Here is a 20,704-nt window from a genome sequence, read left to right as displayed (position 1 = left end):
AAATAATAAAAAATAACACATCCACTCGATCTAGCTCGTGAAGCAGACACTACCCTCAACTAGCCCATAACCACCCATAACGACTGACAGAAGATATTTTAATTTGATTGATTCTCAATGGCTCTTTCGCGTACATCTCGCTACTATTTACAAGCTGTATGAGAGGAGGAAGTTGTCCGATCATCCCCGTCTTCACCCGTTCGCATTGTGACTAGACTGACGAATGTCCATCACGATCACTAGTAGTGGAATTACATATATTCCGCAATTAGGTCCCTGTTTTCATATGAAAAAAAACTAAGCAAAACAAACATAAAAAGCAATCAAGATATTCGCGCTTCCCTGAATGGACACGGCCAATTGGGTAGATCAAGTTTGTAGATTTATAGTTTGCTACATGTGGAGTATCGTTTTTTTTGCTCGTTCGTTATTCAACTGATAACTAGAGGGGAGATTCAGCTGAGACATGCCGGTACCTCAGTCTCGCTATTCATGCTGATGAACGCGATTGACGATAAGCGATGCAACGTTAGCATGGGAGGTGTGTCTTCTTAGCGCATAGCGCCGAAATAGCTCAGTTGGGAGAGCGTTAGACTGAAGATCTAAAGGTCCCCGGTTCAATCCCGGGTTTCGGCACAGTCATGCTTTTTTTAGTCCCACCCCACTAATAATTTCTATACCAGTTTCTATACGTTGGAAATCTAATGCACACAAATCTTAAAATGACCATAGGAAAAATCAACAATTATTTAATTACCAGCAGACCCGACGAACTTTGTTTCGCCTAAAATTGATTTTTTATCTAATTAATTCTCAAGTTATGAAAAAATTGATGTTTCATTTGTATGGTAGCCCCCCTTAGGGGAGGAGTCTCGAACCTTAAGAACCTTCCCCGGCTCCAAAAACCTCTGCATACAAATTTTCACGCCGATCGGTTCAGTAGTTTCGGAGTCTATAAGGTTCAGACAGACAGAAATTATTTTTTAATGTATAGGGTAAAACGTCCTATCGTTGTGGTATGCCCTAATGTTGCGGTAGTGTTAAAGTAGTCCATTGTGGATATAATACCATTGAAAACCATTGTGGGTACGCTAAAACTCTTCGGATTAACGACTATCACAGCTTTTGTTTGACAAAATTCCGTTCAAAATGATGAAAAATCAACATTTTTCGTTAAAAATTTGAATCCTTTGAGCCTATTATTGCGGTAGTGCTAAGGTCCTATTGTTGCGGTATCGCTCCCCATAATAATTACATGCAATACCGCAACAATAGGACTGACCTTCAAAAAATATCGCAACGATAGGCAACTGCGTCATATTACTGCGGTAGTTTGTTTTTATTGTGATAAAAACAAAACAACATAAGTACAGCACAATTGACGTAATATTTACGAAACTATAGTTAACGAGCATCCTATTCAACTACTACAATGTGGAAATCGACCAACAGGTAATTTTTGAAGAATTTTTGTAATCAATTCTGTTTTGACACGGTGCTTAACCCCTCCATAATAGGTCGTTTTACCATATAGATTACCGAGAATTGTTTGTTGAAAAAAGATTTCACTATCCAACAAACTTGAACTTTTTTTCGCTCCCTTCAACCATTTTAAATTTACTCAATACATTTTTTTACGCTGAATTCAGATTTACTGAAACACGTACAGTTTTTGAGATAAACGGATTTTAATTCACAAAAATACGTATTTTCATAGAAATTTGAATTTCGCTGAAAATACGTACTTTCGTACTGAATTTCGGCTCCACACTTTGAGAATATAGTTTGTATTTCATAGAATGGACCTTAAAAAAGACATATGGTTTGTTCAATTTTATTTGGCAAGTACATTTGTTGTGAAATTTGCGGTAAGATGAGTGTCTACAAAGCAAGACCATGCTGAGGATGGCTGGGTTCGATTCCCGGTGCCGATCTAGGTAGTTTTCGGCTTGGAAATTGTCTCGACTTCCCTCGACTTCCCTGGACATAAAAGTATCATGATATTGATATATGATCCATTCGATACTCAAACTCGATTGCTAGTTAAATCAGTTGGCGTAAATCAATATGTACGTAGTATTGAAAAAAATATACAGAAAGCCACAAAGCCGTTGCCTTGAAAACTCTCCGCAGATTCAAAATTTTTCAGATTTTGTAGCATCGTAGTTTCAGTTTTCGTAGCATCGTAACGTTTTAAAAAGTTGATTGTTGAGTTTATAATATAGCCGACATACGGAGATTTTTATTTACCGTGAAGACATTTCGAAGTTCCCTGCTCAAGTATAAAACTAAACAAACAAAATAAAACCTAACCAAACATTTTCTTTTCTCATTTCATTTATTTAGTCTACATCTAAACAGATAACATTGAATCAACAATTTGACGCCACAATACACGGTTCGAGGCCGCATCTCTCCATCCTCGGATACGCCCCACGCTCGCCAAGTCGTTCTGCACCTGGTCTGCCCATCTCGCTCACTGCGCTCCACGTCGTCTCGTCCCTGCTGGATCGGAAGCGAACACCATCTTTGCAAAGTTGCTGTCCGGCATTCTTGCAACATGCCCTGCCCATCGTACCCTTCCGGCTTTAGCTACCTTCTAAATACTGGGTTCGCCGTAGAGCTGGGCGAGCTCATGGTTCATTCTTCGCCGCCACACACCGTCTTCTTGCACACCGCCAAAGATGGTCCTAAGCACCCGTCTCTCGAATACTCCGAGTGCTTGCAAGTCCTCCTCGAGCATTGTCCATGTTTCATGTCCATAGAGGACTACCGGTCTTATTACCGTCTTGTACATGACACATTTGGTGCGGTGGCGAATCTTTTTTGACCGCAGTTTCTTCTGGAGCCCGTAGTAGGCACGACTTCCACAGATGATGCGCCTTCGTATTTCACGACAGACATTGTTATCAGCCGTTAGCAAGGATCCGAGGTAGACGAATTCCTCGACCACCTCGAAGGTATCCCCGTCTATCGTAACACTGCTTCCCAGGCGGGCCCTGTTGCGCTCGGTTCTGCCCACAAGCATGTACTTTGTTTTTGACGCATTCACCACCAATCCAACTTTTGCTGCTTCACGTTTCAGGCGGGTGTACAGTTCTGCCACCTTTGCAAATGTTCGGCCGACAATGTCCATGTCATCCGCGAAACAAATAAATTGACTGGATCTGTTGAAAATCATACCCCGGCTGTTACACCCGGCTCTCCACATGACACCCTCTAGCGCAATGTTGAACAACAGGCACGAAAGTCCATCACCTTGTCTTAGTCCCCGGCGCGATTCGAACGAACTGGAGTGTTCGCCCGAAATCTTCACACAGTTTTGCACACCATCCACCGTTGCTTTGATCAGTCTGGTAAGCTTCCCAGGGAAGCTGTTCTCGTCCATAATTTGCCATAGCTCTACGCGGTCTATACTGTCGTATGCCGCCTTAAAATCAACGAACAGATGATGCGTTGGGACCTGGTATTCACGGCATTTTTGAAGGATTTGCCGGACAGTAAAGATCTGGTCCGTTGTCGAGCGGCCGTCAACGAAGCCGGCTTGATAACTTCCCACGAACTCATTCACTAATGGTGACAGACGACGGAAGATGATCTGGGATATCACTTTGTAGGCGGCATTAAGGATGGTGATCGCTCGAAAGTTCTCACACTCCAGCTTGTCGCCTTTCTTGTAGGTGGGGCATATAACCCCTTCCTTCCATTCCTCCGGTAGCTGTTCAGTTTCCCAGATTCTGACTATCAATTTCTGTAGGCAAGTGGCTAGCTTTTCCGGACCCATCTTGATGACCAGCTGCTTTATTGGTCTTTAGCTGTTGGATGGCATCTTTAACTTCCCTCAAGGTGGGGGCTGGTTGGCTTCCATCGTCCGCTGAACTGACGTAGTAATCCTCTACGCTGCCTTGACTTTCACTGCCTGTACTCTCAGCGCCATTCAAATGTTCCTCGTAGTGCTGCTTCCACCTTTCGATCACCACACGTTCGTCCGTCAAGATGCTCCCATCCTTATCCCCGGCACATTCCTGCTCGCGGCACGAAGCCTTTGCGGGATGCGTTGTGCTGCTGGTAGAACTTGCGTGTTTCTTGAGAACGGCACAGCTGTTCCATCTCCTCGCACTCCGCTTCTTCCAGGCGGCGTTTCTTCTCCTGAAAAAGGCGAGTCTGCTGTCTCCGCTTCCGTCTATAACGTTCCACGTTCTGCCGGGTACCTTGCTGCAGCGCGACCGCCCGCGCTGCGTCCTTCTACTCCAGAATCTGTCTGCACTCTTCGTTGAACCAATCGTTCCGTCGACTTCGTCCCACATACCCGACGTTGTTCTCCACTGCGTCGTTAATGGCTGCTTTAACTATATTCCAGCAGTCTTCAAGAGGGGCCCCATCGAGCTCACCCTCTTCCGGCAACGCTGCCTCGAGATGCTGCGCGTATGCAGTGGCGACATCAGGTTGCTTCAGTCGCTCTAGATCGTACCGCGGCGGTCGTCGGTACCGAACATTGTTGATGACGGATAGTTTTGGGCGCAGTTTAACCATCACCAGATAGTGGTCAGAGTCGACTATTGAAGTTGTCGGCTATTGAAGTTGTGATCGTTTTGATTTTCAGTATGTCCATCAGAAGACTGCGCACTGGCCCATAAGTAAAAATAAACGTTCCCCCAATCGTCATTTCGATTTCGTCATAGAATTCTGCAAACATCTCATCGTTTCTGCTCATTTCTTGAAGTCCATGACGTCTCATGACACACTTATAGTCCGTGTCGTCAGAGCTGATCATTACATTGAAGTTACCCATGTCACCCTTCGAAACTTAATTCCACTGTAAAATTCTCTGTATTCTGTAATTTGGAGCATCGATCGACGCTCAACATTTGAGTATCGTGAAATTCCTAAGCCGTGATCTGAATCTGGCAATAATTATATACTGATATTTTTTTTTATTTATCATCAGACTAAGGCCGGAGTGGCCTGTGCTGCACATAAAAGACTTCTCCATTCAGCTCGGTTCATGGCTGCACTTCGCCAACCACGCAGTCTGCGGAGGGTCCGCAAGTCGTCCTCCACCTGATCGATCCACCTTGCCCGCTGTGCACCTCGCCTTCTTGTTCCCGTCGGATCGTTGTCGAGAACCATTTTTACCGGATTACTGTCCGACATTCTGGCTACGTGCCCGGCCCACCGCAGTCTTCCGATTTTCGCGGTGTGAACGATGGATGGTTCTCCCAACAGCTGATGCAACTCGTGGTTCATTCGCCTCCTCCACGTACCGTCCGCCATCTGCAACCCACCATAGATGGTACGCAACACTTTCCTTTCGAAGACTCCCAGTGCGCGTTGGTCCTCCACGAGCATCGTCCAGGTCTCGTGTCCGTAGAGAACTACCGGTCTTATAAGCGTTTTGTAGATAGTCAGTTTGGTACGACGGCGAACTCTATTCGATCGAAGCGTCTTGCGGAGTCAAAGTACGTACGATTTCCAGCCACTATGCGTCTCCGAATTTCTCTGCTGGTATCGTTATCGGCGGTCACCAGTGAGCCCAAGTACACGAATTCTTCAACCACCTCGATTTCGTCACCACCGATAGAAACTCGTGGTGGGTGGCTCACATTGACCTCTCTTGAGCCTCTTCCTATCATGTACTTCGTCTTCGACGTGTTGATGACTAGTCCAATCCGTTTAGCTTCGCTTTTCAGTCTGATGTAGGCTTCCTCCATCCTCTCAAAGTTACGTGCCATGATATCAATGTCGTCGGCGAAACCAAATAACTGGACGGACTTCGTGAAAATCGTACCACTCGTGTCAATCCCTGCCCTTCGTATTACTCCTCCAAAGCGATGTTGAATAGCAGACACGAAAGACCATCGCCTTGCCGTAACCCTCTACGGGTTTCGAAGGGACTCGAGAATGCCCCTGAAACTCGAACTACGCACATCACCCGATCCATCGTCGCCTTGATCAACCGTATCAGTTTATCCGGAAATCCGTTTTCGTGCATTAGCTGCCATAGCTGGTCCCGATCGATTGTACTATATACTGATATATTCTCTCAATAATTCAGTCCACTTGATGAGCGCTGCCTGTCCCTGGCACTAAATAGGAAACCAACTCCTCGGTGCCAGCGAGCGTTGTCTTCTCGAATAGTAGAAAATAATAATTCCTGTCCCGAAGGTTTGTGTTCTCCCAACAGATTTCACTCGGTCCCAGAATATCGAGCCTCTCTGGCGATAACAGACACTCACAAACCGGGTTTTCGTCATCTTAGATCAGCCGCTCCTTACACTAGGACTGGGTTAGTGCACTCTGAAAGGTATATTGTCGTTTTGGAAGGGCCTGCTTACGGTTTTACGCAGCAATTATTTTAGTTTAGGGGTCTCTAGTAGCCTTGTAAGCAAAGGCGTAGGATTGCCAATCTGGAGATGGCGAGCAGTGTTGGTAGAATCAAGCTCAAATCTCATTTACCGAAGACTCATGCACGAGCTGACTCGCTTGCGATTCTGCATGGAGAGCATCGCGCATGAGTTTTTCATGCAGAATCGCATCGTTTCGCTCATTCGCCGAAAATTGATTTCGCTCCAAAAAGTGTCAAAACCCAATCGAAGCGTATTATATGTTTACGTATGGATTTTTTATCCATTGTTCCAGGAAAAGAAAGTTATTCCGATTAATTTAATAAAGAAGAACACGCAAAAAACACACAATGATGCAAATCGCGAGTCGAATCATCGACGATTCTCTGGGCCATGAGTCGGGTGAGGTTTGCCTCGCGCTTGATTTGAATCGTGGATGAGATTTGAGAATTGGAGTTTTTACTAACACTGATGGCGAGTTCAATTCTTGGTCCGGTCTAGGATTTTTTCAGGTTGGAAACTTTCTCGACACTCTGGGCATAAGTTTATCCATTGTACTTGCCACACAAGATACATACTCAGGCAATGCCAGGCATATGAAAGCTTTCAATTACCAACTGTTTAACTGCTAATAGAATACTAAGTTTAAAAGCAGGTCAAGTTCTAGTTGGAATGTAGAGCCACTGAAAAAGAAGTATAGAACTTTAACAGGGCTTACAGTCAAACCTCACCACATCCTACAGGCAAGCCAACAGGTTTCCCCCTCAAGCTGCGATGTCAGCAGTGAAAAAACTGTTACAGTGCCTATTCTACACTGCAAGCTATAAGTACGCAACCCTTAACGGGCGGTCCATTGTTATTGGCCGACCCGTGGAAGTGCAAAATTTGAACTTGTGAAGACTAGAGATATGTGGGACGCTTCTTCCTAGATGTCAATTCACCATTTCGTAGCTCGTTGGCCACGCACACGATGGCTTTTTGCAGTTGAAGATGACCTGAGACCGCTGAACGTTTCAGGGCAACTGGAAGCGATTGGCCCAAGATTGAGTCCAGTGACAAAGAATCGTCCAATCGGCGTAGGCTCATCGAGAAACGCTGCGTAAGCCCATGGAGTAAGATCTGATATATGCTCCAATAGAATTCTTCTCTAGCTTAATCCCAACCCAGCGAGCGCCTATTTGCCAAGCACGTACGGCACACTATAGCTTCTGTGCCCCATGTTTCCGCATGTTAGGGACGGCTGATCATCATCCGAGAGCCAGCGAGGGACACTAAGCAAAACTGTGTACCATGATCCAACGAAAATTTAGGAGGATTGGTCCTCTGGAAATTTGGGGGTTTGTGTCAGGCCCTGCAAGCTATAGCCTGAAAAACAATCAACAAGAAAATACGGAGCGGAACAAATAACACAGCGACGAAAAAAGACTAACGAATGGAAGCTCGTCTTGTCTTGTCTTGTCTTAGCACATGCACAGCCAGTATTGAAAAGCATCCTGGAAATGTCGGTTGTGTTCCCGAGCATTTTCTTGTCAGCATTAATATTTGCAGCATATCATAAATATGACACAAGTATTAAAACGGCCAGGCCCACCGTGCAGGCTTGAATTTGGGAGACAATCCATAACTTCCCGGCAATCAGATTATTTAGAAATAAATAACATGATCAACGAAGAGTTTTGAATCTACGAAAGGAAGAAACGGGGACAGCCGTACCAACCGTTTCACATTCAGGGGCAGATATGATTGACGAATCGTTGGGAGTGACTTTGCTAAGAAGATTAATGTACACTCCTTAAGTTCTCGACGTCTTGGGATGGGACACAGTTTTTAGTCTAGTGTCCAGGCTTATACACAGACGGGCAGAAGTATTCGCATAAATTCAAATAGATTACTATTAAAACATGACGAATACTTATGCACATCAGTGCACATGTAGGCCTAGGTTTAAGCGCCATTTCTCGCTCTCTGGAACGAGAAAAAGAAACAAAAGGAATGAAAAACAAACAAAAACTCATAAGACGATAAAGTTATACCATATTTGTACTTACAGCATCTCCATATTTTCTGGCACAATGAGTCTGTCTGATAGGTTTAAACTCGTATTTGATTTGGGTCGTGCATAAGTTAGTTGTGAGTTTATTTTAACACTGTGACCGATTTAGTTGAGCAACAAGCTCGGACGAAAGAACCTAATTTTTTTCAAATCTGCTTTCCCGGAAAACTCTAGTGAAAATTTCTAGTTTTTCCCAGATACCATCTTTGAAAAACAATATACTCAAAAACGAAAGCCCTTCATTAGAAACGTCCTCATGTCTATATATAAAGACTAACGAATGGAAGCTCGTCTCGTAGAGCTGTAAATCTCTCAACTTCATTGGGAGCACACGCATACACGCCCAGGACCGTGGAGTCGGTGCGAACGTTTAGAGAAAATCCATCATATCAGAGATCTGAGAACAGCTTTCATACTGATTAATGATATGCGTCAAAATCATCATAGGAGATTTAAACGCTCAGGTATTGGGTAAGAGAAGTTTAGACCGTCCTTGGAAAGTCCACCGGCTGACAAACGCAAACGGCATACGGCTAATTGATTTTGCCCCCTCCAAAATATGGGAATTTGTAGCACCTACTTCCAGCACAGCCTTCCGTATCGGAACACCTGTAGATCACTACTGCAGACAGAATCACAAATCGACGACGTTCTGATTAACGGACGGCACTTCTCCACATTATCAACGTCAGATCCTATCATGGTGCTAACATCGACTCTGTACACTATCTGGTGATGGTTACACCCCGACCAAAAATTATCCGTCGTCAACAATGTTCGGTACCGACGGCCGTCTGAAAACCAACCAGGCCCCCTCGAGAGGAGTAAGGAATGCCATCCAAGAGCTAAAGAACAATAATGCAGCTGATAAAGATGGTATCGGAGGATCATCTGTGACGGTTTTAAAAAGAACGGTAAGTGGCGACGAAGGATGAACCACGAGCTACCCCAGCTCTGTACGGTGAACCCATTTATCCAGAAGTTGTCAAAAGCTGTAAGGATACGATGAGCAGGGCATGTTGCAAGAATGATGATTTTTGCTTCCGATCCGACAGGTACAGCGGAAAGCACATCGCACTAGATGGGCGGACCAGCTTCACAACGATTTTGCGAGCCTGGACGCAACCGAGTATGGATAGATGTGGACGCGAATCGTGTAGTAATGTATTAGATAAATTATTGTAACTTTGCAGGTATGTATGTCGACCTCAACAGTAGGGTCTTTCTGCTCCTGGACTTTATCTCATAGCTCCGATATTCATCCCATGGAAAACAATACAATAAAGAGGAATTGGATTCGTTTCTCATTTTTGTGATTTTTTTTTCAGCAGTGCATGTTAGCAAAAAGAAGCGACGAAATTGGTGCTGTATTTCTTTGTTTCGCAATGAGTTGAATAAGGTACCCCGGGGCAAGTGAAAATACGGGGTAAGTGTGTACTATGGCTGCCGATCAATCGATGAACGTTTTTAATGTTAACAATGTTCTAGAAAGATGAAGCAGAATTATCAACGAATTCACCTGACACAAAAAAAAAATTGAAATCAAAACCATTTGCGGCACCATACTAATGGTATTGTTTAATCATGACTTTAAACTACTCTAAATTCATCATTGATGTGGAAAGTGAATATTTTGAGCAATTAAATAATTGTGTGACATCAAAAACTATTTAAAAGTTTTGAATCAAGCCAAAATCTGCAATTTGCACTTTCCCTTGATTTTTAACATACATGGGGCAAGTTGGACATATGTGAACAACATTTTCGATAGACCCATTTCAACTGTTTTTAGACTGTTGTTAAGTGAAAAATAACGTCGAAACTCATATATCATATGGATCTGAATCAAATGCACTTGATATCGTTGGTTTAGTTGTTAAGAAGTACCAAAGAGATTTACCAAATGTTTTTACCAAAAATTGTCAAGATTAACCAAATGTGTATTTAACTTTCTGAAAATTATCTCCCTCATGGAAAAGAGACATGGTTATAACTATGCAATTTTTTCCGTTTACAGTGCAAACAATCTATTATTAAACTTCGCATCAGATTAACAGATTTTCAGATAAATAAAGTGCTTAAGGCATAAATTGGCCATTTCGTTCTATTACAAATTTACAACACCGCCTGAATAAAAACTTTCCTTTTGAAGTTCTAATTTATGTAATAATTTATGTTAAACAGAAACATTCATTCGGAAAGTGAACAAAGATTTGCTTATCTCTTCCATCTAGCACATTTGGTTAGAAAGTGAGCTAATGTAAAACCAGACAACAGACAATTAAACAGTAAACTGGCTGTTGTCTTGTCTGACAAGCAATAAAACTCCATCCATGATCTGAAATACTACGACTCAGAAATTACATGAACATTATATCTACATTCTTCAAATTAGCTTCGTTCGACAGTATAGAGCAGAATAGGTCCCACTTGCCCCGTTTGAAGGGGTAAGTGGGTCGCATAGGTAAACATATTTATGTCACTACCAATATTTTTGTAACTGAATAAGGCTTACAACACGTCTACGTTCAACAACGGAAGCATATAATGATGTATCCGTGGTTAATGTCGTGAAATACCCTGTTTTCTAAATTAGCGATTTTGCTGAACTAGCGTTTTTTAGGTCTCACTTGCCCCGGGGTACCTTATATGAATATTTGTTTAGTAAGATAGAAAACGGAGCAGTTCCTATACGTAATAGGATTACAAATTAACAAAAAAATGGAAATAAAAGCCCAACTTAATCCACCGAGTAGTGAAATTGCCTTTCTCGCATTTAGCCAAGACACCAACCTTATATGGTTCGATGCACTATTTTCGATTTTCTTCATAACTTTTCAACGTAATGGTCGATCATTATAATAGTGACAATAATCAATTATTAAGCTTTGCTCCCTGTCGAAAGAAACTTGTTGCGAGAAAATCGGTTTAGGATTACTATCCAGCTTTTTACGCTAGCTATAATCTTGATGAGGGATGATTCAATCATGACAGATACTGTGTACATATTTAATCCTAGTAGCCTTGAACTTAATTTTATTTTTCTATCTGTCATCGATTTTCATTCTCTCGTTAATGAATAATTCCAAATCTCGGTAAATCTATTTTTATTCTCCGCAGTAATTATTATTTCTATTCTAGAATATTTAGAAGGATATTTACCTGGAAAGCTCCTCAACACCAGATGACATAGAGTCCGTAATCCAGCTTTCCACGCTCGGTAATGGCGGCTTGTCGGTGTGAAAAAATCAATCGGTCACTTTAGCATTTGACACTAGCTCATTGGCGTTCCTGGGAGAGGGGAAGGGAAAAAAGGCCTTTTCACCGGCGAGTTTTCCTCCAGCTAGTGTCAAATGCTACAGTGACCGATTGATTTTTTCACACCGACAAGCCGCCATTACCGAGCGTGGAAAGCTGGATAGGCGATTTGTGAAAATCTCTTTGCATAGTCCTCAGTGATTCCCTAAACCCAGAAGAAGATCAGTATTGTCAGATTTTCTGGATATGATACACTGCGCGGCGTTTGTAATGTTCCCAAATGGGTACTTGCACAAAACTTCACAGAGTCGAATGACTGTCTAAAGGTACGGCCGCGGCAAACGATACACCGCAATGCTGTTCTCCCATAAGAATCAAGTAAACGGGGTGCAGACAGGTGGGTGGCACGACGCCATGTTTTTGCAGCAAACATCTCAGTGTAAAATTCATGATAGTATGTGTTTTGTTTACAAACATCACATTTGATTCTCATTAGGATACAGAACTGTCAGTGGGATACGGTCGCGCAATGTTGGCTGCAAAACAAACCTATTGTGTGAGATAGGGATGCCACCGGGCTGGGTGCAGAAAGCGCGGCGGTACCTTTCATGAAGGGTTCGCCGCGTGCAATTTTGAGAAAATCAGACAATAGAAACCTTGGTAGTAACTTAACGGCTTCAAGCGAGGTGGGCACAAAAAGCCTCTTTTTGGGTTGGTAATGGAGAGTCTCGAGTCGTATATCGGTAATGGGGATACGTTCGTTGTGTTCTTGTGTTTGAAATTTTATATGAGCAATTGTCCACGCTGGGGAAGATGGGTATCGAAAACTGAGCAAAACCTGTTCACGTGGTATATGGAAAGCCCCTGAGTAATAAAATACGTAATTTGAAAAAAAAAACATTTTAAATAATGTTGCAGATGCTAAAACGTATCAGTGGGAGATGTTTTGACTCTTCAAACAAATTCCACTTAACGTTCTAATTAACGTTTCAAATGCTACTTAAGTTTTTGTTGATATATATTTTTGTAGTCTCAGAAAAAAAAAAAACGTGTAATCAAAGTCTGTTTAACTATATATAAGTCTGAAATGACTGTTAACTAACATGCAAAACCTTATTGTTTGCTTTACGCAGTTGGTTGAAGCATTTTTAAATAAAGTGTAACATTAAAAATCTGACCATTTCTTCCAAGTTCATTGTTGAAAACGGTCATTCAAGTATAAGAATGACCGCCTTGTTCCTAATTGGTCTAAAACTGCTCATTGAAGCCTTTTTTATGAGAGAAACCAAAGGTCCGGGGAGTCTCGTTTCGACCGTCTTCCAGTGCGGTTGGTTTTTGCGCTCTACTTTTGTGCGGTGATTCGCCTAAAAGTAGAACAATAGAACCAGTGCAGTGACCGCGGTCGAAACAAATGTGTAGTGTACAAAAAAGTGCTGCAGATCCGGAAGACGTGCGCATGTTTGTGCTTGCAAGGGCTGATCGATTGTTATCAAGGGCAATGCCCTTGCTAATATTGCGATCAAGGCTATGTAAATGCTCAAACATGTTCAGCGTCAGATTTATTGAGGAGAGGTAAGGTTTTGATGATCCGTAAATTTAACACGCACGCACTCACACAAACGCACACACACATTCACATTATACACACATACATATACACAAATACATACATATACTGATGGACATGAGTGTTCGTCATGTTTTCATAGTAGCTCTATAAAACATGACGAATACTTTTGTCTATCAGTGTAGACATATAAACACACATACACACTCATATACACACATACACGCTCATATACATCATACAAAAAACACGTACACGATTTTTATCATATATTAGGTATATATATTATTGGAAGCGTTTGGTACGGGAGGACCACGCTTTCTTCCTTTCCCCTCGATTCCAAGCTATTGAGTGACTTTAGGTATTCCTGAAGTCGCTCAATATCTAGGAGCCATCTCTGCGGTACACAGTGATGCGAATTCTCAATCTCAGTGACTGAAATTTGTTGGATATTGATACCATTCCCTCTTCACACTCACTTCCTAGCAGTGAAAACTGAAAATGGTTAGCAGCAACAATCAAAGATAAAGTAAACAAAAGACCTCTCTTCTCATTGCACACGTAGCCCGCACTGACAGTCTATTCAGTTCACTCGCTGCTGTGTGAATGCGACGGCCCTATATAAATGCATGGGTGAATACTATCACTTGAAAGACAATGACAGGAAATTTGTGCCGAATGATCATCAGCTTCAGCCCGTTGTTGGCAAACCGAGTTTGCTTAGCTACTCCTGCTTTGTCGTTCTGACTGAAAGGCACCGTCATAGGCAAAGAGGAGCAGAGAAAAATACAAAACAAAAGAATCACACTCAACAGGCATTGTTGATAAATTGCACCACTGGCGGTACATACTGCGTAGTTGGCCTGGCCATATGAAAAGAAAAATAACGGAATTCAGAAACCGTCATTTTCCAGGATGCTTTCAAGTATTGGCTACGCATGTACAGTCACTCTCAAAATTGAGCGTACAGTATGGATTAGTTGACCACATTCAAAAATTTCAAAGGAAATTAAATGCTTGGCTCGGTTGTTTTTATTGCATTTCAATATTCATCCCTTCCTTCAATGTATGTTGAAATTGTTGAAATTTTTTCTCTAAAGTTCATTTATTTGAAAATAATCTTAAAATACGCCTATTAGATGTGACAAAAGCACAGCACAGCAATTTTTTTCTATCAAATTTCTTATTATAAACACGATTAATGTATTTTAATATTGTTTTTTCATGATTATATTTATAATAATAAACATCCGCTACTTAAATATTCAATGTTTTGAAATTAAACCATGTTTTGGTCAAAATGGCGAACAAGTGAGAGGTAAGAACATTGCTATTTAACAATTCAATGCTGCTGGGTAAAATAGATGCTTTAATTTGTATGTTTCACCGGCATCGTATCTTATATATGCACTATGGGGGATCCCCATACAAGCGAGCGGTCAAAAATAAAATTGGACTTTTAAAGTGATTTTCCACTTAGTTTTAGCTGTGTATGGTCGAAATAGCATGAATATACAATTTCCAACCCCCCTTTGGGGATCGTCTATGAATTACGTAATTATTTTTTCATAGGTTCGATTAACGTGACAAAGCAAACCTATTTGGGAAGTTGAAATTTCGTGCGTTTTCTTAAGGAGAAGGAAGGGGCTGTACAAAACTAAGTTCAGCAATTTATGGACATTATGGCGGCGATCATGTTAAATGACATTAATTTCATGACATTCCGTGATATTTTTTGTTCTCACTCTCATGCCTCACAATTTGTATTTAGAACAATTTGTTTGACAAAGTACTAGGATCTGAAGGATCATAAAGCATTAAATGTTAATCAAATAATCAGAATTGAAAATAACTTTTGAAAAAGGGTATTAGCAAATTAGAAATCGCAATCCCATGACATTTTTACGTGTACAAGTTATTCAAAAATGAGATTAATATATTCTCAAAAAATGTGGACATTCATTGTGGAATGTAAGAATGCTCCATTCTTCCGAAAAGCAAAATTCTTTTAATTTAAATAACAACACTATTTGAATTACTTTTGATTTGTTTTCATGATTTCTACAAGTTATATACAGCATCATTCTTTTTCTGTGTCAAGGTTTAAGTCTTCAATGATATTTTCTTCAATTCCATCAACGATGGAAGATGAGATAAATTCATCTAAAGTATTAGAAGATAAAGAACTTTTGAAAATCTTCAAATATTACAAAATTACGCATGGCATAAGAATAACTAAGTGAAAAATTTTTTTCCAACGTCTCCTCGTTATCCAAATCGAGCTTAAAATGGATCTGATTCATGTAAGGCACGAAGGAAAATGTCAACATTTGCCTCTCTTGATCATTTTCTTGCATTATGAGTTCTAAATTTCTTCAACTGTTTATATTGACTTTCCGCTGGTTGTTCAGCCAGTGAACCTCAAAGTGTAGATGAGTGAATAAATATTTCCCTACCATTAGCCAGACATTCATGAACACTAGCAGGAATTTCATACGCTCCGTTCTAACTAAGATATTGTTCGTCTTTACTTTTGCAATAAACATGTCGGGAATTATTGATTCCAGGAGATTTATAAATATTTACATATTATGAAATCTCATATTTAGTTCTCCATCAGTAGCTAATGAATAGCTCAGAAAATTAGGTTTAGAGAATGACTCAAACCACTCAAGCCCCAAACGCATTTCAGCGGAATGGCGACGGAAACAGTAAAATTTGACAGGAAATATATGAGCGAACTGTTAAATCCTTCCGTTACCGTTGTGCTGCATTGCATTGGGGTTTTATTCATTTACTCCTTTGAAAAGTTAATTAAATGAGCTCAAATGGTTATAAATAAAGTCGAAGTTATTACCAATAAATGTATTTTGACCATACCCTTTGAGCGCATAGTTCAGTCTGACCCATTTTCAATAGGAAACGATGGGACTAGATTTCCCGTCGAATGAAACTTGTTGCGAGAAAATCGGACACAAATAAGTGTCTAAATGGCGATTGCGTTCTTTTGCGCACATACATACAGACGCGCATGCACACACATACAGACATCACCTCAATTCTTCGCGCTGAGTTAGTTGATATATACCACTAGGGGTCTCCGGGCCTTCTATCAAACATTCGTTTTTGGAATGAGCATTAACCTTGGAGTACGAGAGAGGCAAAACACGGTAAAAAACAAATGAAAAAAATCAGAGTGACTTAACTCTGTTAATTGCAAATACTGGCAAGAAATTCTTTCAGGACATTTTAGTCGAAGCTTTGTCCTTGATGTGTATCATAAAAGAACCCGGGGATTCCTGAGGAAAAAAAGTTCTTCACTATCAAAGTTGAAAATAGCGTCGTTTTGGAAAAATATTGCTTCCGCATTTTTTCAATTTTTTTCACAGTGTAACCATTAGTTTTGCACACCATTTAAAAGCTTATACAATAACCTTTGTAATGATGTATTAACATTGAAGAAAAAACATTTAAAAATATTTCAATAAATAGTTGAAAATAAAATATTTTTTCAGAAAATTTGCTAACTTTTTACCCATTTCTGACTTTGCCACCTTATATCTTTGGAACTAGTGCACCTAGAGACTTCAAATTCAGAATTTCTCTTAATTAGAGTATTGACAATGGAGAGAAAATATTTTAAAATAATTCGGAAGACATGACATTTTCGATTAATGACCGCCCGAAATCCTATAGTGATATGATAGATAATCGAAATCGAGCGAGACATACGATAAATTTGGGAAAATTCAGTCGGTAAATGATGAAAACAGATGTAAACATACAGAGAAAACGACAAATGTTAGGAATGACATAATTCAAATTTAGTATGTCTTTAACTTAAATTTGTTTTAAAGCTCGATTATTGTCTCAGGTCTATCATTAAGAGTAATATTATTGAATCCAATCATTCACAGTCAAATTCTAAAAGTACAAGGTGCATGTTAAGGTACCGAACATAAAAACAGATTTTCAACCCCGTAGAGCACTTCTGATTGAATATTTGAAAGATAGCTTAAAATTGTAATTTCATAATCAAATTTGGATTAAACTCCACGATCTGTTGCCATAAGTGATACAATTGGATGATTTCCATGTGGCGAGTAAAAATAAACTTTTTTAAGAGTTCGGCAGCTTATTTAATGATATCTTGATGAATTTAAATGATTCAACCAAATTTGTTCCTACGGTGACTGAGCCTTCAAATATAAAATGACATCTTATAATGTATCCGTGTGATTCTCTTTTATTAATATTATTATTAATGAGTGTCCTGAGCTTATAAGCTACCTATACATCGACTTTTAAATAAAGTTATACTTAATTTGAAATATGCCATTCCCAACATTTGTCGTTTTCTCTGTATGTTTACATCTGTTTTCATCATTTACCGACTGAATTTTCCCAAATTTATCGTATGTCTCGCTCGATTTCGATTATCTATCATATATAAGACACGAGGCCGGTGAAATCCATATCTTAAAGCATCGATTTTGCCCAGCAGCATTGAATTGATAAATAGCATTGTTTATACATCTTACTTGTTCGCCATTTTGATTAAAACATGGTTTTATTTCAAAACATTAAATGTTTAAGTAGCGGATGTTTATTATTATAAATATAATCATGAAAAAATAATATTAAAATACATGAATCGTGTTTATAATAAGAAATTTTATAGAAAAAAATTTGCTGTGCGCTCAATTTTGTCACATCTAATAGGCGTATTTTGAGATTATTTTCAAATAAATGAACTTTAGAGAAAAAATTTCAACCATTTTATGTACGCATACATTGAAGGAAGGGATGATTATTGAAATGCATTAAAAACAACCGAGCCAACAATTAAATTTCCTTTAGAATTTTCGAATATATTCATCTAATCCATGGTGTACGCTCAATTTTGAGAGTGACTGTATGAGATTAGATTAGATTGGAGAAACCAAAGGTCCGGTTATTTTTTACAGCATTCAATTGTTTGTTTAATACTTCCAATTTGTCCGAGCTCCAATAGTGTAGATTAATAGATTGATCCTTGAAGCTTTTTGGTTGCCCAATTGTGGAGTAAATGACGTTCAGCCATCTCATCGGCAGTGCTTGGGACATGTTAAATAAGCTAGAAAATATGTACAAAATTAAAATTCGAAATTCACGATCGATTATGAAAACATTTTTTTTAACGTATCCACGTAAACAATATTTAGGGGTGGGGGTGGTTCGGGTGGTAGCATAGGAGTGGGGATGGTTCCGAAAATTGTTACGGATTGTTACGAGGGTGTGGGAGGTTCTAAAAAACAACGTTTTCCGCGTTACGTAATATTTGAGCAGGCCCTTATCGGTGGTCTATTCCAAATTTGGAATGTTTGGTATTTGAACTTATTAACAATGAATTTTTACCAATTCACCTTTTCTTGATCACTAAAAGTTGTAAAAAAAATTGGAAGAACTACAGCTACTTAGCCACTTTAGCGTTTAGCCCCCTAGTTATGTCTATGGAAAATTTAAAAATGAGTAGAAAATGTTTACCCATTGCATTGACGACAGTATGAACAATCTGGGTAGTGTTAGCTTAGCGTGCAGCACGTGCGCTGAAGAACTGTCAGATCACAGTGATTGTAAATAAAATCCAACAAACTCCGAACCCGCACTCGAATCTGTTGAATAACTCTCGAACCAGCTAAAATTCATACATACTTCAATTCAAGTGAAAATTCTGTGAAGCCATGGATTTTGAACTAAGAAATGTAAGAATAAAGGCCTGAAACGCCATTTAATCAATCGAGGTAATAATCCGTTTAAACGCTTTTCCGCCTACATCAGCTGAAAGATTTCCTCACCCTCTACAACCAAGTGACGGAACTGTGCTTCAAGTCCTGCGTGGACAACCTGTTCGGTCGGGAATTGAGCAGCGACGAAATCCGCTGCACGGACAACTGCGTCGGAAAGTTCTCCAGCGTGAACCAGCGGCTGATGCAGGTGTACGTTGGAGCTCAGAGCGAAATCAACCAGCGACGGATGGTGGAATTTGAGGCCCAGCAGGCAAAAGTGTTGGAAGCGCAGAAACAGCAAGAGTCGGCGACCCTGGCGGCACCGGAAGCTGCCAGTGTATCAGCAATACAGACTAGTGTGACTGAGCCAGCTACCACCGCAGCAGCGGACAGTGGGAAAGTGGAAACTTTAAAGGATTAGAAGTTAAGATATTAGATCACAGGCTTTTAGAATTTATATTAGGAGTTGATTTGGTCATGAATAAAGTTTGTTTAGTAGTTCTCATCGGAGTTCCTGGTGCGGGAAAAACCACCTTTTGTGAAAGATTCAGGAGCATTTCATCTAAACAATGCTCACTAGTCAATGTTATTCATGTTTGTTTCGATAAATTTATAAAACTAGAAGATAAAATCGATTTGGACACAGGTCGTTTCAAAGCGAAAAGGCAACAGCTTTTGGAATCACTAGGAGCACTTATCGAAGGAATCAAGCTGCATGATCAAAATAAGCTTGAATCAGCAAATGAAGATTTAATTCGTAAATTTAATGAAAATATTTCAATAGATTTAAGCGCACAGCCGAGGGGTAAAATATACGGCATTCTCGTAGATGACAACATGTACTACAGAAGCATGCGTTACGAAGTTTTAGGTTTGGCTCGAAAATATCAAACAGGATTTCTCCAATTATTTTTCAACGTTCCTTTCTTGGAGGCGAAGGTAAGAAACAACAAAAGGGCGAATCCCATTTCAGATGAAATTATGTTACGAATGAGGAGCAAACTGGAAAAACCAAATGAACATTTCTACAAATGGGAAAGGAACACAATGGAACTGGATGGAAAAGTGAATTTTGATTATTTTCCAGAGATTGAACACACAATCGTGCAATGCGCCAACGCTCCCGAAGCTTCAAAGGAACCAGCTAATGAGAGACAACCTGTGGAGCAATCAACTCTCCATAAGGTAGATTTACTGTTGAGAAAGACCATAAGCGATATAATGAAAAACCGTAAATCTAACATAGACAGTGAAGATTTGAAACGATTATCGGAACAACTCGTGAATCGAAGAAAGGCGATTCTGGATGATTTGAAAATGGGGTCAATTGTCATTGATCCACAATCTGCTACTAGCGAACAGATGCGACTATTGTTTGAATAAATGCGTAAAAAACATATATATAAATTAAATTTCTTTCCCTTTATTAATCCATAATTCTTATTATTAGAACAATCCAACTTATCTCACAACGAAAATGCACCTGATTTTACCGGGAAACAAAATCTAGGTGACATTTTTATTTAACTCACCCACCTTGCCTCCACTCTATTCAGGTAAAGATTTATTTTCCTATGTATGTTATAAAATGCTTTTAAAATAAGATTGACAATTTTCCTAGTGTAGTCATAAAAAGTACTCTGCCGAAACCCGGGATTGAACCGGGGACCTTTAGATCTTCAGTCTAACGCTCTCCCAACTGAGCTATTTCGGC

General features: G+C 40.1%; 2 protein-coding genes and 2 non-coding genes across 4 annotated transcripts; 3 read left to right on the top strand and 1 right to left on the bottom strand.

Annotated features, from left to right (window-relative positions):
• The first annotated feature begins 563 nt into the window (after positions 1-563).
• On the top strand, positions 564-636 carry Trnaf-gaa (transfer RNA phenylalanine (anticodon GAA)). Its single transcript has one exon. It is a non-coding gene; the product is annotated as a tRNA-Phe (tRNA).
• Positions 637-18,811: 18,175 nt separating this feature from the next.
• On the top strand, positions 18,812-19,493 carry LOC134214585 (mitochondrial import inner membrane translocase subunit Tim10B-like). The gene is made up of 2 exons (XM_062693925.1): positions 18,812-18,966; positions 19,043-19,493. The coding sequence occupies exons 1-2, from the start codon at positions 18,946-18,948 to the stop codon at positions 19,409-19,411; spliced, it is 390 nt and encodes a 129-aa protein (XP_062549909.1). The 5' UTR covers positions 18,812-18,945; the 3' UTR covers positions 19,412-19,493.
• On the top strand, positions 19,468-20,380 carry LOC134214584 (L-seryl-tRNA(Sec) kinase-like). The gene has a single exon (XM_062693924.1). It carries the CDS (start codon positions 19,468-19,470, stop codon positions 20,371-20,373), a length of 906 nt encoding a protein of 301 aa, XP_062549908.1. The 3' UTR covers positions 20,374-20,380.
• A 251-nt stretch (positions 20,381-20,631) lies between these two features.
• Trnaf-gaa (transfer RNA phenylalanine (anticodon GAA)) lies at positions 20,632-20,704 on the bottom strand. The gene has a single exon. It is a non-coding gene; the product is annotated as a tRNA-Phe (tRNA).

The sequence above is a fragment of the Armigeres subalbatus genome, chromosome 2 (genome assembly GCF_024139115.2).
Source record: "Armigeres subalbatus isolate Guangzhou_Male chromosome 2, GZ_Asu_2, whole genome shotgun sequence".
Taxonomy (NCBI): domain Eukaryota; kingdom Metazoa; phylum Arthropoda; class Insecta; order Diptera; family Culicidae; genus Armigeres; species Armigeres subalbatus.
The sequence above is the reverse complement of the archived record's forward strand: the minus strand, read 5'-3'. Positions and strand labels throughout refer to the sequence as shown.